Source organism: Arachis duranensis, chromosome 3 (assembly GCF_000817695.3).
Source record: "Arachis duranensis cultivar V14167 chromosome 3, aradu.V14167.gnm2.J7QH, whole genome shotgun sequence".
NCBI lineage: Eukaryota > Viridiplantae > Streptophyta > Magnoliopsida > Fabales > Fabaceae > Arachis > Arachis duranensis.
Genome location: NC_029774.3, coordinates 4469743 through 4482025, shown reverse-complemented (window position 1 = coordinate 4482025; position 12283 = coordinate 4469743). Strand labels below are relative to the sequence as shown.

At 35.9% G+C, this 12283-nt stretch overlaps 3 protein-coding genes across 3 annotated transcripts; 2 read left to right on the top strand and 1 right to left on the bottom strand.

The window, feature by feature from the left end:
- The first annotated feature begins 602 nt into the window (after nt 1–602).
- Nucleotides 603–3084, top strand: LOC107476660 (protein RER1A). Its single transcript, XM_016096513.3, has 4 exons — nt 603–767; nt 1050–1418; nt 2455–2635; nt 2796–3084. The coding sequence occupies exons 2-4, from the start codon at nt 1063–1065 to the stop codon at nt 2847–2849; spliced, it is 591 nt and encodes a 196-aa protein (XP_015951999.1). The 5' UTR covers nt 603–767; nt 1050–1062; the 3' UTR covers nt 2850–3084.
- A 1028-nt stretch (nt 3085–4112) lies between these two features.
- Nucleotides 4113–9238, top strand: LOC107476659 (uncharacterized). The gene is made up of 11 exons (XM_016096512.3): nt 4113–4670; nt 4802–4849; nt 4942–5100; nt 5187–5233; nt 5361–5517; nt 5619–5680; nt 5826–6015; nt 6291–6380; nt 7007–7149; nt 7255–7381; nt 7912–9238. The coding sequence occupies exons 1-11, from the start codon at nt 4191–4193 to the stop codon at nt 8902–8904; spliced, it is 2496 nt and encodes an 831-aa protein (XP_015951998.1). The 5' UTR covers nt 4113–4190; the 3' UTR covers nt 8905–9238.
- A 576-nt stretch (nt 9239–9814) lies between these two features.
- Nucleotides 9815–11772, bottom strand: LOC107476661 (phenylcoumaran benzylic ether reductase POP1). The gene is made up of 5 exons (XM_016096514.3): nt 11544–11772; nt 11344–11478; nt 10606–10843; nt 10328–10531; nt 9815–10195 (listed from the first exon to the last, which is right to left on the bottom strand). The coding sequence occupies exons 1-5, from the start codon at nt 11733–11735 to the stop codon at nt 10029–10031; spliced, it is 936 nt and encodes a 311-aa protein (XP_015952000.3). The 5' UTR covers nt 11736–11772; the 3' UTR covers nt 9815–10028.
- Nucleotides 11773–12283: the final 511 nt, after the last annotated feature.

The window sequence follows — 12283 nt, the reverse complement described above, 5'->3', positions numbered from 1 at the left end:
ACATGTTAAGAATAAGGTTGAACATGCTGATACGTGATGGTATTTAGATATATCTAAGTGTGTCTGAAAAAGAATTTTTTATTTTTTATTTAAACACAGTTAGACACAATAAATACGTATGTCGAACAAGTATCGATAATTATCATATTTAAAATGTATCCGACACACAAATACGATAGCTCAGCAGAATATCTGTGCTTTATAGTTCCGTACACTTTCTGTTAATTTATTTATTTAAAAAAAACCTAACATAAATTCAACTTCTATATACAGGATCAATTTGGCTACCACACAACTAAATTAGCATTAGTAAAGTCTTCTCTCTCTCTAATAAAAAGGAAAAAGACTTTGCCATAATTTGATATGACAGAATTGTCCCCAAGATTACAGCACAATTACATCTCACATCACGTGCCATACCCCCTTGGAAAGGAAATACTGAAATAGTAAGTTAGCAAACACACTAGTCTATATAGTCCATTCCCCATCACAGTCAAACGACAGAGGAGAGATCTGCCGTTCAAGTCTCAACGCGCAACTCAATCTCACGCCCAAGTGCCCAACGAACGAACGAAGTAAAACACATAAAACGACACAGAAAAGTAAAAAAGAAAGAAAGAATAAAAAAGAAGAAAAGAAAAAAAAAATAGAGAATAAACGCCAAATTCGCATCTTCCGTTCCTTGCAGATCTGCTAACTCTTCGGTTTCTCTCAATTGAAATCATCTTCGTTCCCACCGAAGCCTCCCAAAACCCTCGTCCTCTAAGGTCAGCTCCTATTCTTCTCTTCAATTCATTTCTTGTTTTCCACAGTAATATCTCTCTTCAATTCCATTTTTTCAACAATCTTAGGGTTTCCCGTTCCGTCGCCATAACCCTAGATCTCGATTAATTCCTCATTCTTGTATTAGATTGAACATTAGATGATCTAAAATCCGTTATTTCGCTGCTTAATTTCGAATTTATTGTGAATTATTTTTTTTTATATCTTTTTTGATGCGCAATGTGTGAATGAATGGATTCAATTGGTTTTTCTTTCTGTGTGTTTAGGTTTGTGAATTGGATGGAAGGAACTGTAGGCAGCAGTGCCTCTGCTGCTGCTGCACCCGTGAACCAATGGTGGCAGGAATTCTCAAAGATGTTCCAGTATTACCTGGATAAATCTACGCCTCACGCCACCTATAGGTGGATTGGGACTTTGGCAATCGTGTCGATTTATGTCTTGAGGGTTTTTTATGTCCAGGGATTTTACATTGTGTCTTATGGGCTTGGAATTTACTTGCTGAACCTCTTGATTGGGTTCTTGTCCCCTTTGGTTGATCCTGAGCTGGAGCCTAATGCTGATGGACCTTTGCTTCCCACTAAGGGTTCCGACGAGTTCAAACCGTTCATTCGACGGCTTCCCGAGTTTAAGTTTTGGTAAACTTTAGGGGTTTTGCTGCTGTTTCATTGATAGTATGTTAATTTGCATATAACTTTGTTGTCATCATTGCTAAACCTTGATTGAATTTGGGAGTACATTTTTGTTTTTGCTGATTCTATATCTCTTATTGGGCACTTTTCTTATTGTGAGCTGCACCTTGTTTTTGGTAACTTTTTGTCATTTTTGTATATTTGCATTTCCATATGATCATCTCGCATGTGCGTGTAGATGCAACTGCCTGCTAACCATTCAATAATTAAGTTGAGTTATGACCACTGGCATTTATTCGCATCCTATTTTAATTATCCATATTTATCAAAAAGGAGAAAAGAAATGTTTATTCATGTATAATTTTTTATGTTGATGATGTATCAGGATATTGAAAACTTCTGGACATACATGTGCTATAATATTCTTATGGATCGTATAGTTCCATTATGTTGGTTTATCAAGTCTAATAAAGATTATTGTGTTAATTTATGGCCCCAATATTATAATTTTTCTCTCTAAATTAGTAAATTTCATACTTGTAATTAGTTCAAATTGCCAATTTGTCATTTCTCAAGTTTTATTTATCTATAACTTTTGGACTGGTGAGCTATTTGTGTTAATTTTCTGGTCATTTTCATGTTAAATTCGATGCAATACACAAACTTTTAGTTTTTAAGAATCCAACCCACTGAAGTTTATAGTGGGCTGTTCTTATTAATGTACTATGGATATCTGGTCTCAAAACCACTATGGAAACTGCTTTTATGGAAACCTGTTTTTAAACGGAGAATAAGAGGCATCACTGGAATGGCATCATATTTGATAATCACTATATTGACTTTGGTGGAATGAGTTGATCTTTTTAGCTTAGTTTTCCTGAAAGATCCTGGTTTCATTGAAGTGTTGTGCTATATTTGTTCAACAAATAATGTAATTTGCACAATTGACTAGCTAAACTGTACTGTTTATGTATCGGAATAGTTTGATTGAATCTGTTTTGATGGATGAGATTGATGATTTGTTATTTGAATATGACTGCAGGTATTCTTTCACTAAGGCTTTTTGCATAGCATTTGTGATGACTTTCTTTTCTGTATTTGATGTTCCTGTCTTCTGGCCTATATTGCTCTGTTACTGGATTGTTCTCTTTGTCCTTACAATGAGGCGTCAAATTGCACACATGATAAAGTACAAATATATTCCATTTAACATTGGAAAACAGGTAATTTGATGCTCGTATTGCCTTTCATAGTATACCTTTTTGTGATTATTGTTTGCTCTAACAGTAAGTTCAGCTGAAGCATAATTGCTCTATTTTGTATCAGTAATCAGTTTTCCTGAGAGATAATAATATGTTCTATTTTTGTTTGATATTTTTACAGAAGTACACTGGGAAGAGATCTTCTGCTAGTAGCAGTGGCAGTCGTGCAGACTGAAGCTTTGTCATGTCACGATTTGAAGAATACAGATCTCAAAGTTAGGTTTTGTGAACATTCAGGATAGTTATTTTTTCTCCTTTATCTTGCGGAATTTGTAGTCAGTATTATGGATGCCAATCTGCAGTTACAGAAATATTATTTGTGTCCAACCCGTTTTATGAAAAACAGAAGACATGCTAATGCTGGCAGTGAACAACATTGTTGATATGCATCAATATTTGGTTCAGTTTTAGATTTGTTGCAAAATCTAGTATTGTATTGTGATGCTGTAATATTTTCCCACGTGTTATCTTTTATTATAATTTCATTCATTTGAAGGGAGATGGATTCCTCCAGCACTTTTTCAAAATAACATTTTTGAGCCTATGGAACATGGTATATTAATTCTATGTTTGGCACTGCTCCATCATTTGATAGAGGACTTCCTTTTGAGCTGTTTAGGCACGGCACGTAGGTGACGATTCATTGGCTTCAAATTGATATCATCATGTGTCGAGATGAAACTGTCGTGCTATCAAGATTTAAATATTTCTGACAAAAAAAAAAGATTTAAATATTTGATAATGCAACAAAAACTAATAGTGGTTATACTTTTTATTCCAATAAGACTTTATTTTGCTCTCAATTTCAGACTCGAACTTTCAACACAACAGTGACCACCAAAAAATGTTACAGGTACCATATTGGACCAAGACAAAAGATGTTCAAAATTTTAGGTTCATCGCGTACCCTCCTCTTTGAAGGTAACAAAATAGTCAAATATTCTCGTTCAGCCGAACTCGAATACTGTAAATTGAACCAAATTACTTTGACAAGCCATCATTTAAGACAACCGATCTACTAATTGGAAATCCATTTGGTTATATCAAGTGTAGATTTTAATTGAGAGGATCTACTTAAATTGTTAACATTCATTGGCTTAAAATAACCATATGCCCAATTCATCGCAAGGTTTGACATTCTTAATCCTACATACTGTAAGAGTAGCACTACGTTTTTTTATATCAGAAAAATGGATTACTGAATTATATTTTAGTTCCTTTTTAAATTTTTTCGGGTCTTTCTTTCATTATGGTTGCCAGATTTTGGTCGGTTATTATTTTTCTTCAAATATAAAAGATCCTATCGGAACATAGATCTCTTAGAGCCCGTTAAACTCTTGCACAGGCCCAATAGAGAGAAACGCCCAAGAAAACGGGTTTGAAAAAACCGACCCGAACTTGAATTGTATAGCTTACTTGAACTTGAAGAAGAACCGCTGAGCCCCTTTGGCATTTCCTTCTGGGCGATCCCAAAAACCCTAACCAAAACCCTTGGAAGCTCAGAGAAGCAGCAACAATGGGGAAAGCGAAAGCCAAGGGGAAGCACCGTTTGGATCAGTATTACCACTTAGCAAAAGATCACGGTTACCGTTCCCGTGCTTCATGGAAGTTGATCCAACTCAACTCCAAGTACAACTTCCTCGAATCTGCCTCCGCCGTCCTCGACCTCTGCGCCGCCCCCGGAGGATGGATGCAGGTCGCCGTCAAGCACGTCCCCGTTGGCCACCTCGTCATCGGCGTCGACCTTGCGCCAATCGCCCCCATCCGCGGCGCCATCGCCATCCAGGAGGATATCACCAGGCCCGAGTGTAAGAGCCGCGTCAAGAAGCTCATGACCGACTACGGTTGCACCGCATTCGACGTCATACTCCACGACGGTTCTCCAAATATCGGAGGCGCTTGGGCGCAGGAAGCCATGTCCCAGAATGCCCTTGTCATCGATGCCGTTAAGCTCGCAACTCAGTTCTTGGCACCCAAGGGCACTTTCGTCACCAAGGTAATATCTAATTATCAATCTCATATGCGAAGAATCGAATTCAAAATTAAGAACGAAATTATTTGTTACTTAATAGTTATTGGCTATTTCTTTCTTATGTCTGATTTTGGTTTTAATTTTTGGTGTGTTAGGTTTTTAGGTCTCAGGATTATAGTTCGGTGCTATTTTGCTTGAAGCAGGTGAGTGATGATTTCGTTTGTTATTTTGTGTGTGGTTGGGTTAGAAACTGAGAATTGTATTTGGGGGTTTTTCTTTGCTGGTGTGATTGCAGTTGTTTGAGAAGGTTCAGGTGGAAAAGCCACCTGCTAGTCGTTCCGAGTCTGCTGAGATTTTTGTTTTGGGGTTGAAGTACAAGGCACCTGCTAAGATTGATCCACGGCTTCTCGATGTGAAGCATCTCTTTCAGGGGTCCGTTGAACCACAGGCTAAGGTAAAACAGTTTATTTTCGGGAAGGTTGGGCTGGATTGGCGATGCTAGGGTGTGTTTTACTCACGTTTGGTGAATTGTTAATGCAGGTGGTGGATGTACTTAGAGAAAATAAGCAAAAGAGGCATCGTGATGGGTAAATACTGCATATTTGTTATTGCTAAATGCTATTTTATTGTGCTTGGAAAACCATTGATGTAGCTGTCTTGTGGTTCAAATACATGGTATGCTGTTGCTGAATGATAATTTCTTTTTGTTTACAGTTATGAAGATGGACTCTCAACTTTAAGGAAGGAGTCATCAGCTGCTAAATTCATTTGGTCGGATTCTCCTCTCGATATTCTTGGTTCAGTCACTTGCATAACCTTTACCGATCCAGCTGATAAACCAATCATGGATCATGAATTAACAACTGAAGAGGTACTTGTGTATAATTTTTGGTTGTTAGTTTCATAGTTATTAGTTGATACTTGAACAATGATAATTTTAGTTTAAATCCATTGTGTGTCGTTTCTTGTCAGGTGAAATCTCTGTGCGATGATTTGAGGGTTTTGGGGAAGCAAGACTTCAAGCATCTTCTAAAGTAACTGCTTGGCCCAAGTCTCTGATTTTGACATACATTTTCCCATTGGCGACTATGCATACATATTTTAACAATGCTGAATCCTCAATATATTTGCAATTCTTTCTGTTGTGTGATCGGTGTTCCATCTGTTGGTTACATTTAGGTGGCGAATTCACATTAGAAAAGCTCTTGCACCCACTGAAAAGCCTGATCCCACTACCAAAGCAGAAGCCAAGAATGTTCCTGAGGTGGATGAAGATGATAGAATACTCAATGAAATGGAGGAGCTGACTTATACAATGGATCGCAAAAAGAAACGTGAAAAGAAGCTCCTTGCAAAAAGAAGAGCCAAGGTATCTAGTGTCTCTGTTACTATTGACTAATTTTAGACTGGAACATAGTTTTAGGATCTATTCAACATCAGTATTGACATATTTTTTGCAGATCATAATACTGAATTATATAACGTCCTTGAATATGATATCTGGTGAAAATAATAGGATAAAACCTTATTCATTGTATTAATATTCTATATATCATGGCATTCTAAATTTCATTATTACTTCTTAGTTCCTTTTATAAGTGGATGAGATCATATGTATTTATTACTTTAATTGTTAATTTGTAGGACAAGGCACGAAAGGCAACAGGGATGCAAATGGATGCAATAGAAGATGGTTATGTTGATCAAGAGTTGTTTTCTCTTTCATCTATGAAGGTTTGACTTCATCATTTTCGTTTCTTTTGGATTTTCAGTTCAGAAAAGGATCTAAAACCTGTTGAATTGCATTTCTTTCCCCTCTAAATTCTCTGGAAATAGGGTTGATATGCTCCTGAGAATTGATTTTTTTTCCCTTTATAATGAGGAGGTTTACACCAACACTTAGGGTGTGTGTGGTTTAAGTATTATTTTGTTACTCAGATTCCATTCCCATGGGAATCAAATATACCCAAGGGGAATGTGGGAATTGAAATGATGGTATTTAGATTCTCTGGAATCAAAGTACTTAGGAATAGCTTTTCAAATTTTGAATCAAACATGAAAATATAATATTCCCAACTTAAAATTCCTAGGAATTATTTATAATTCCCCCAACCACACACACCCTTAGTGAGTACATCAAAATCCAAAAGGACATGTGCACAAGAATCATGATTTTGATCTCCATGAGAAATCTAAATAGTCTTACCTTTGGGACTGGATATTTTTTATGTTGTTTTGATTTTGTATATTTTGTGTAGCCATATCTGAATGGTATGTGCTTCAATTGCAAATAATCTTTAGATTAGAGAAGTTTTTCCAGTAGGGATTGATTTTGTTAATCTGTTGTCATGGGGTTTCAGGGTAAGAAGGATCTTGTAGCTGTTGATACCACTGAATATGAAGGGGCTGAGGATGAAGCAGAAGACAGTGAAGATGAAGCAACTCATGGAGGTGCGGAGCATTCTTCTGGCGACACAGAAGATTCTGATGAAGAACGTAAAAGGTGATTGACAGGTTCTTTATGTGGGGATCTTAACATTATGCTAACCCTTATGTTCTTGTTGCTGGTTTGTAATTATATTTAACGAAGAACATAAATTGATATCAGATATGATGAACAAATGGATGATCTACTTGAACAAGCTTACGAGCGGTTTGTGGTAAAAAAGGGAGGGAGCACAAAGCAGTGGAAGCGTAGTAAGAAATCTGCTGATGTAGAGTCCCAACTTCTGGAGGTATTGACAATGGATCTTTCATTTTTCATTATTATGCGTATTCCTTAGACTTCCTTTGGAGACTTGCTTCTCTCTGCCCATGTGCGAATGTGTCCCCTACTTTAGATTTTTCTATCATTCCATGTTTTATCCCTTTGTCATATAGTTTCCGTTATTTTTATCCCCTTGGTTTACACCTTCAACTCTTCAAGGTTTCAACCTTGTTTAAGAGTTCTATAAAGGGAAATGAAGACTCTGAGGATTATGATATGATTACTTAAACTGGAGGGAACAAAAATAATCATTTGATCCCCTTTCTTTCATTGCTTCCCTTTGTCCTCTCCCTTCCTTTGATCCAAATGTATCCTCCATACTACTGGCAATATAATTTTCATGTTCTGTTCTCCTGTTGATATGTTGCATTTGCTTGCTTTCTCTCAAGTAACTGTTAAGGACTGGTATGCTTGTCATGTAGAACATGTATAGACCCATGGAAGGTTGCATATTTATTGTGGGTTGCAAAAGGAAATTTTATGCATTTTACTGTGCAGGATGGTGAGGATGATGATATTGTTCAGTCCAAATATGATTCCGATGAAGATCAGGGTGATCAAGAAGCAAATCCTTTGGTGGTTCCACTCAATGATGGGGCAGAGCCCACCCAAGAGGAAATAAAAAATAAATGGTTTAGTCAGGACTTATTTGCTGAAGCTGTAGAGGAGGGGGACTTCGGTAAAAATGATAGTGAAGATGAAATGGATATAGATGGGCCTAAAGAGAGTGTGCCCTTAACAAAAAAAAATAAAGAAAACAAAACAAAGGCTTCTGTGACCAAAGATCCCCCACAATCCCAACCATCCAAGAAAAAGGAGGATTTTGAGATAGTTCCCGCACCAGCTACTGATTCAAGTGATGATTCATCTTCTGATGAATCAGAGGAAGATGTTGAAACCAAAGCTGAGATATTGGCTTATGCTAAGAAGATGCTTAGGAAAAAGAAGCGGGAGGAGATACTGGATGATGCATATAATAAGTATATGTTTGACGATGAGGGATTGCCTAAGTGGTTTCTAGATGAGGAAAGGAGACACCGGCAACCAATAAAGCCTATCACCAAAGAGGAAATTGCTGCAATGAGAGCACAGTTTAAAGAAATCGATGCTCGGCCTGCAAAGAAGGTTGCCGAGGCCAAAGCTCGAAAGAAACGTGTTGCAATGAGGAAGCTTGAGAGGGTACGGAAGAAGGCCAATGCAATATCGGACCAGACAGAGATATCTGATCGTTCAAAGATGAAGCAAATCGACAAACTATATAAGAAGGCTGTTCCGAAGAGACCTCAAAAAGAGTATGTAGTTGCAAAGAAAGGTGTTCAAGTTAAGACTGGGAAGGGAAAAGTCCTTGTTGATCGGAGAATGAAGAAGGATGCTAGGAAACGTGGAATGGGAAAGGGAGGAAAAGGGGGTTCCAAGACGAAAGGCAAGGCTACAAAGGGTAAGGGATCTGCAAAGGCCCCTGCCAAGAAGGGAAGAAAAGGGAATAAATGAAAAATAGGTTGAAATGCAATTTCTTGACTCGTCTCAGTTTTGTTACGATCTTCACATTGTTTGTCTTTTAGTTGCTGTTGTGGAATGTGCAATAGGTATTAATATTTATCGAGTAGAACTTTTTTTCTTTCCTGCCCTTCTTGAAAGCCAATTTTGATTTAATTTAATACTATCATAAATAGCAGCTAATGCCTAATAGAGTCCTTGTTATTATTTGTGGTCAGCTTTAAAGCGGGTTGTAATGTAAGGACCATCAATTTTTTAGTGCTGCTGGTAGGGCAATTTATGACTGCCTCAACGTATTGCTAAGAATTTAAAGTCTTGATTACGAACAGATTTGTTAGCAATTTGAACTGGCATAATATTTTCTCTTGGATAAAGAATAAAATAAAATATGTGAATATTGAATATGACATCTATGTCACAGTCGTGACATGGTTTTGGCCTTTCTGAGAGCTTATAAAGATATTTGATGTAATTTAATCAACTAAAATAATTTCAAACTGTTGTGAAAAATATGATGGAAGTATATTGATGATAAATGTACAAATTTATATAAGAATAGAAGAGTTGTATATTGATGATATTAACAAAATATAATACTTGTTAATTTATGGGATAATTCTGCTTTCTTTATAATACTTTTAAAGAGTGTCAAGAGTGTTTGATATATGAATAATATTTTTTTTAAGAGAATAGATTATAAAAATCAGGCACAAGAATTAAACATGAGCTAGCATTATAATAAGTGACTAGTCCCCTTATGCTTGTTATCGTTGTTGTGCTGAAGCTAGCATCCATTTATAGATGAGAATTGAATCTAATCATTAACCCACTTATTAGGTATTAGTGGAAACATGTATCATGAATTATCTATCTAACCCACTTACTAGCTATTAGTGAAAGCATATTAAGAAAAATCATGCTCCATTAATTAGTAGGACATCCACACTTTAATTTCAGAACACAAGTTTTCTATAATGAGATGTTTGATAACTCAACAGAAACAAGTGCAACATTACTGAATACTGGTAATGATATTACAGTATTCTTAAAACACAAAATCTATAGAAAAAGATCAAAGTGAACATTGAAACTATTGAGTTCCAAGTAACATAATCATGTTAAATAAACTGGTTAAGGAACTCATCCTCGGTAGTGTAATTGACTTCAGGATATAGTGCTGAAGCTTCTACTCCAACTTGTGGGTCAATTTCATAGCTAGTATGACCTCCTTTCACGTATACTGTGTGACAAATTGACAATTCTATACTTATTGGGAAAGGAGAATCTGCAACAACAGGAAACAACCCAATTTAGAACTCTTCAACAACTTACCCTCAAATCTTGGTGTCATGAAAATTTCACAAGATTGTAATACAATTGGTAGAAGCAGAGGAAAAATAATAATAACAAATTCTACCTTCAATTTGCTTCAGGACTTGATCTTCCGGAACATAAATCCGTTCTAGTGTCTTATTAATCTTCTTCTCCCAGAGAGATACCAATTCATTGAAGGATACTATGTTCTTTGGGGGTCTTATATACAATATCTTGTTCAACGTTCTTGGGTCGTTCACAGCTTTGATAGTATAAGCACCAATATCTTCTTCCTTATTGAAAACACCTATATAATCAAAGCAAAATGTTTTTAGATATATTTCTTGGTCTTGATGCAAAAAAATGTGATCTTAATCTTACATTTGACATTTCCATCTCCTAAGATAACAACTTTATCTCTTGGTGGAGTTGTGGCTTCAAGTTGTGACAAACGTGGTAGGAAGTAGCCGGCAAAGAAGTTGCACACCACCAAGGTGTGAGGAATTCCGGCAGCTTCGACAGCTCTGCGAATTTGGGACTTCACAGCATATGCGCTCTTTGCTGGCCCTACAGCTTGAACACGGTCTGCATCATTTCCAAACTCTGAAGGAAAGAATCTCTGCTAAAACAAGCTCATGATAAGTTTTTCTTGATACACAAGCTTCCATCATGTTAATGATCAAATTAGAAGATGATATACCATATGAATAAATGACCATTTGTATCCATAAAAGATGAAAACACTGAGATATGTACCTACACTAGATCGAAACTAAACTTGTACCCATACAAGATTCCCTCCGTGTGACAAAAGTACCTATGTGACACTTCAACTCTCCAAAGACAGGACACTTTTGTCACACAAAGGGCATCTTGCATGAGTACAAGTTTAGTTTTAATTTAGTGTGGATACATATATCAACGTTTTCATCTCTCATGGGTACAAATGGTCATTTATTCTATATCATATTCTAGGGACAAGCTTAACCTATCATTATTGGAATAATCTATCATATTCTTTTGTTGCCTCATCAATTATATGTAATTATTTCACTTGAAGTTATTTCTGTAAGGCATCAAGAAAAAGGTACAAGAAATTTGAATATGCTTGTAATTTACCTTAACATTTCCTGCTTCTTTGATTGCAGCAATGATCTTATCTTGATTAGCTACTTCCATGGTTCCAATAGTAGAAATCACCACATCCACCTGCTTCATGGCTTTAACCAAACTCTCATGATCATATACATCTCCCTGTTCCCAAACTTAGAAAATTAATATAAGTAGTGAAACAGTGAAAAATGAAAAAATAAACTTACAAGAACAAGTTGGGCACCCAAGTTGTTGAACTTGTGAATGAGTGGTGCCTTTTCTGGATTGGAAAGACTTGACTCTCGGACCAAGAGGAAAGTTGGGTGGCCGGCATTGATACTCGCTTCCACGATGAACTTTCCGATGTAACCGGTGCCTCCGATGAAGAGAATCTTGGTGTCTGCGGCAGCCATTATCATTGAATGTTATATAGTTTGGTTTGTCCAAAGAGTGAATAGAAGAGGGGTTCTTTTATAGAGCCTCAACTAACATTTTAATACTTAATTAAGAACAAACGAGATTTATTATTTATAATTCAGGAATTAATTTATTCGTTTTCAAATATTGATAAATACTGAGAATTTTAGAAGTTAAATTGGACATTACCTCTTTCTTAATGTAAAAAGTTGAAAATGTTTGTTATAATATAAGTCTGATGGCAAAATAAATTAGACTTAATTTGTATAATTTCACTTAAGATAATATGAGTGCAAATTGTGAAATAAAGTTATTTTTTATTACGTACTAGTTTTTTTATGCATAGTTGATATAGTCATAGTTAAACTAATTAAATAAATAAAAAATTGCAAAAATTAGTTAGAATTAGATTAAGATATGGGCAATGCATAGAGAGATAAATTAATTAGACTATATAGTATATATATTTAAAATGTTGTATTTTTTAGCAATAGATTAGATAATATATAAATTAATGCTAAATTTTAAAATTAATTTGTAAAAAATATTG